Here is a 5920-nt window from a genome sequence, read left to right on the forward strand (position 1 = left end):
GTACTCAAAATAGCTTGTAGTGAGAATTTTGTAAATTCCCAACACAAAAGTACATGAAGTGATGTTAAATACAACTTCATCAATATTAACATGTGTTTATTGTTTTAATTCAATTAATAAAAAACATTTCCTAATTCCACAGGGTTAGTTGTTATTATAGTAAATATCAACAATTGCAATTCATATAAATAGAACCTCTTGGAAATTTTCAATGTTTTATGGATGTAAGGAGGCCTTAAGACCAAAAAGTAAAAGAATTCCTGGTTTACAAGAATGAGACAACGAACAAAATGTGTTGTTGAATCTAAGCGGAGTGGAATAAGTAGAAAGGAAGGTGTACTAAGTCTGTTGCAAAGATCCAAGCAAAATAAACAACAGCAGCGAATCTGCACAAATCCAGATGGAAATGCAGTGTGGACAACGAATGTCGGGCTTCTGCGGACGGACAAGAACTCAAGCCTGAGGCTTCTTACCCTGGCTGTGCGGACTTGCCGGACTGAGAGAGGGCTGGTGCGGATCTTTAGTTGGTGTTGGGTATGCCTCTTTCCCTTGGCGCTGACTCATCTTTCCTGGGGTCAAATGCTGAGGTTCCTCACTGTTTGCTACAACAGCTCAAGAAAAGAAAAGAAAAGTAATTACCATTAAAGCCATAGGTTTTGTAGCATAACTAATAATTTGAATAAAACTGAAATTCCTCTATGATTATATTAATCTTATAACTTTAGTAAGCTTGCATAATCATTTTGTTTTTATGTTCAGATACTATAAATCCAAGAGGAATAGACACGTAAGTCTCAGTTAAATAAACAGATTATAGACATTGTGTGTATCAACTGGTAGGGCCCCTATGGTTTACTGCGTATCTTTCACAGGGTAACATTAACTTTTCATCATCTGTCAATATAACAGGGAAAGACAAGTCATCTCAGAGAAGAGACACAAATGGTCAAAAGTATAAGGGAAGATGTACAGCAGTATTCATTACAAATCAGTGGCTGGTGGAAACCAAACTGTATATTCAACTGAATTTCTACTCTGGTTTCTAATTTTTGATGGCAAATAGTAAGATCAGCACATAATAGGCAAGACTCACATTCGTCCTAGTTTTCAAAGTCTATCTTCAAAAGGCCCCCTGATAGGGGCTAGAGAGATGGCTCAGCAGTTAGGAGCACTTGTTGCAAGTTCTACCCTTGCTATAGAGTGTTAAAGTTCAAGGTCTGCCTTAGCAACTTAGTGAGACTGTTTCAGTTAGTCTCCACAGCTCGGATATAGCAATGATGCTAGCCTGGGAAGGGTCCTGGGTTTCATCCCTAGTAAAAAGAAAAGAGGGGTGGGGGAGGAGCTCCCCTTACAATAAATCCATTGCCTCAAGAGCCAAAGGGTCAGCACCTTCGTATCTTTTCAACCTCCTTTTGGTTCCTGAAATAAGGGCCACCTCAGTTTTCCTTAAAAATGCTATCTTGCAATTTTCTGAGCCTGTTTTATTTCTTTTTAAAATTTATTTTTTAATGTGTGTTGTATCGATGTGAATGTATGCCACAAGTACGTGGATGCCTATGGAGGCCAGAATCGGGTGTCAGATCCCTCTACAGCAGTGGTTCTCAACCTTCCTAATGCTGTGAACCTTTAATACAGTTCCTCATGTTGTGCTGACCTCAATCAGAACATTATTTGGTTGCTACTTCATAACTGCAATTTTTCTGTTATGAATCATAATGTAAATATCTGATATGGGACAACGTGACAGGGTCTTTAGACAACCAAAGAGGTCATGACCCACAGGCTGAGAACTGCTGCTCTAGAGCTAGGGTTACAGGTGGTTGTGAGCCAACAATGTGGATATTGGGAACAGATCTCAGGACCTCTGGAAGAAAAGCTCCCTTAACTGCTGAGCCATTTCTCTAGCCCTGGGGGCCTGTTTCTCATTCCTTCTATCAGGAATACTCTGGCCCAGATTTTTATTTATAGTTTCCTCTTGCTTGCTCTCTGTATTCAAATGTTATCTGTTTGGAAAAGTCTTTTGGTTTCTTCATGGTGTTTGCTGATAAACAGGTTCTTGGTTTTAATAAAGCACAATTCATGGATCTCTATGTGTTAGTTTCCGCCCATCTCAAGCTATTGTCTGTCACCATGATTTCCATGGTAGCCCGTATCACCATCGGAAATATTTAACTATCGCCTCTCTTCTCCTCCACTAGAATTTAAATTTCATGACACAAGATTTTTGTCTGCTTCATTTCCCCATGTTTAATCCTGATTTGCTTCCTGACACACTGAAGATACTGCTTTTCCTGTTACACTAAAGGTATGTGATAAAATTTTACTTCAAAGCCAATCAAACTAGCTTTCTTATTGCTATGAAGCTTCACCATCATAAAGTATATATTTTGGTTCCTCGAGCTACTAAATCTGGTTTGTTTTGTTGATTAAAAAATAAATAGATTTGTAATTAATAGTAGGAATGCACAAAAACTAAGTCATTTATACAACATGATCCCTTCATATGTGTAGTCCACAAACATAACAGAGGAAAGACAAGGCATTAGGATACTTGATCAGGCATACCAGACAAACAGAGTCCATTCCTTCATTGCAGCACACACGAGCAATTTCCCATGAAAATTAAGGAAACAAATGAAAATACAAAACTTGAAAACTTTTAAAACAGAGTATTTATATAGATTTGGGGCAGGTAGTAATCCCTATACAAAGATATAATAACACTAATTAAAAAGGACTTAATAAATACTAGCACTACAACATTAAAATTGGGAATTCAGTCATTAGGTAATCCCATAACGAAACTGAAAAAACACTGAGCAGGAGAATATATTGATAGCCATAAAGCTAACAAAGGTTGTGTCTAAAGTGTTTTCAATCTATAGCTCCTATATATCAATTAGAAAAGACCAACAGCATCACAGAAAAATAGAAGGGAGAACTGAACAGCATTTTGCAGAAAATGAAAATGTCAGTAAGCACATGAAAATAGTCCCTCTGCTTAATAATCAGGGTGATGGAAATCAGTTTCACGGTAGGATATTTTATAGTTGCCAGAACCAAAAAAATTAACAAACCTGATAATACCAAATAAGGAAGACAGGATCATCAAGATCTTGGACACTGCTGGAGTACAGGATGATACTGGCACTTTGGGGAATAACTTGGGACTAGCACATACTTGATGAATGTAACACCATCTTATTCTTATACTACCTAGAAAAACTCCCGTGTATTCTAAGAGACATGAGTAAGAATTTTCAAACAACACTGTTCAGAAAAAAAAAAAGAAAAGAAAAACCTTCAAAAAACTTAAGTGCTGCCGGGCGGTGGTGGCACACGCCTTTAATCCCAGCACTCGGGAGGCAGAGGCAGGCGGATCTCTGTGAGTTCGAGACCAGCCTGGTCTACAGAGCTAGTTCCAGGACAGGCTCCAAAGCTACAGAGAAACCCTGTCTCGAAAAAAAAAAAAAAAAAAAACAACAAAAAAAAAAACCACTTAAGTGCTTACCAGTTCCAAATAAAATGAAGTGGGGTGAGGAGCACTGGAGAAACAGCTCAGCAGATAAGAGCACTCATTGCACTGCAGACAACCTGGGTTAGAATCCCCATACATACACATGACAACGCACAACCATCTGTAGTTCCAGTTCTTGGGGTACCAACACCCTCATCTGAACCTCTGCTGGCACCAGGTATACAGACATGCATGCAGGCGAAGCACACATACCCATAAAATAAAGCAACGATAATAATTCTAAAATAAAATATTTAAATGAGTTGTCCAGGTGTGTGGCGTGCATTGTTAATCCCATACATGGAGGGCAAAGGCAGTCTACACAGTAAGACTGTCTCATAAAGATAAAACAACAAGATGGGCTGATAACCTGAGGAACAAGCACAAGCTAGACTGGTATATGGCATCTATATCTGGATCAAACAGCACAGAAGAACCAGAAAAATACAACTACAAAATCAAGTTCTCAACATCTTACATATACTATGATAACAGTGCTTTAAAAATAAGGAGGGCACCTGGCTAGCATAAAAGAGGTGTCCTGGATTTAATCTCTCATATCAGAAAAGAAACAAGTAAGAAATAAAAAAGAAAAACAAGCAAAACTTAGGAATACAGGGACCAGAGAGGCGGCTCGGTGGTAAAGGCACTTGCCGCCAAACCTGATGACCCAAGTTCAGGACTCACATAGTGAGACAAGAGAACTGACTCCTGCATGTTGTCCTCTGACCTCCAAAAGCACACTGACCACACAAATGTTAACACACACGCGCGTGCATGCACGCACACACACACACACAATTAATGTTAGATTAAAAATCTTAGAGATACATATGCAATTAAAATTTTTTAAATTTGAAAAAACAATACTTTTTAAGTGAAAAATAAAAATAAGATAAACAAAATAGCCGTCATGCATGGGAAAGGCCACAAGTTAGAGAAAAGGAGTAGATTAAAGCATGCTTTAGTATCTAATGCACAGGTGTGTATCTTAAATAACTCTACTCACAGGGAACAGTTCAGTTCACCTTTTCCCAACTCAATGGTCATGTGATTTTTGGAGACACGATTTCAACACAGAACCCAAACTGTACAGAACTCGCACACTCCAGTCTGTCTGCCTCCTTACATCTTACAGGAAACTGTCAGATGCTGGAATTACAAACTTGTGCCATCATGCCCAGATCTCAAGCAATCTCTTCTTTCAGAGTGTTTCGCAGCAAGACAGAAAGCCCATCTTCCTCTCTGTTCTGTCTCAACTCACTTACAAGCATTAACCATTTACAGACAAAGGGAGCTCTCATAACACAAATCATTCAATGTCCTATAGAAAGTGCACAGGAGAAGAGTACAGAAGCTTAAGAAGCATAATGACTTTGTTGTTGTGTGTAACACCGACGCAACTGATAAACATTTGCTAAATAACTCAAAAGCTATTTGCCATTGCAGTGTAGTTTCTGTCAAGGGATTCACCGGCCAACGGTGACATTACAGTGCCCTCTGCTGGTTCCACTTATAGTGCAAGTAGCCTACTTTGCAGCTCCTGTTACTTAACAGAAATCACAGCGGAATAATTAATATTATGGTTACTGTACAAGGTGTGAATCTATCACTTTCCTTAGTTCCTGAATTTAATTTAAACACTTCAAGAATTTTCCAAGTTCTGAGGTTTGTCCGTAGGTTACATGGAAGCCAAGATAAGGTGCCTAAGAAACCTGTATGTCAACCTAAACGTTTACGAGTCTTTCTCTTTGGAGATTATGGTAATGATAGGATACAGTAATCCGTAGAGGCTTTTTAGGATTTAAAAATATTCTTGGCAAAATAAAGAACTGGGTAAAAAGGATTTATGCTCTACTTTAAAATTCTCCACTACCTGATAACATTGCTATTTAATGTGCAACATATTTTAAACAGTAAGAACTGTTGCAATTTTAAAAGTTAGTGCATTACTTTATTATCATCCTATTAAAAAGTTAAAAATATATTCTAACCAGTATTTGAGGAGAAAAGCAACTAACACAGACCAAAGATTATTTATGGTCTACTTTTTACTAAAATATACTACTTGTGGAAAATAATGGGTTTCATTATGACATAATGTATGTAATCATACTCATGCCACCAACTACCCTCTCTCTAGAATGACAGCAGTGACAAAAATCTCATTATGAAGAACTTCTGCCATTATCTTGTTTGGTCCCTTTCCTTGAACTCCAAAGGACAGAGATCGCTTGCAACGAAGAGTTGTAGTAGGAGCTGCGGGCCTCTTCCCACAGCCCGGCTCCAGGCCGCCTGGCTAGCTTATGCCCCAAAATAACAACACACAAACTGTATTCTTTTAAACATTGCCTGGGCCGGGTGGTGGTGGCGCACGCCTTTAATCCCAGCACTTGGGAGGCA

At 38.6% G+C, this 5920-nt stretch overlaps 1 protein-coding gene across 9 annotated transcripts in view; it reads right to left on the bottom strand.

Annotated features, from left to right (window-relative positions):
• Osbpl8 (oxysterol binding protein like 8) overlaps positions 1 to 5920 on the bottom strand; it is a 138633-nt gene that overhangs the window by 71250 nt on the left and 61463 nt on the right. For 6 of the 9 annotated variants that reach the window (XM_026784481.1, XM_026784476.1, XM_026784482.1 and 3 more), the window contains one exon: positions 474 to 611. In XM_026784481.1, the coding sequence (XP_026640282.1) occupies positions 474 to 564 (91 nt within the window). In that variant the 5' untranslated portion in view covers positions 565 to 611. The remainder of the gene's footprint in view (positions 1 to 473; positions 612 to 5920) is intronic. The other 3 variants (XM_026784483.1, XM_026784479.1, XM_013350352.2) reach the window with 1 other exon arrangement.

Source organism: Microtus ochrogaster, chromosome 24 (assembly GCF_000317375.1).
Source record: "Microtus ochrogaster isolate Prairie Vole_2 chromosome 24, MicOch1.0, whole genome shotgun sequence".
NCBI lineage: Eukaryota > Metazoa > Chordata > Mammalia > Rodentia > Cricetidae > Microtus > Microtus ochrogaster.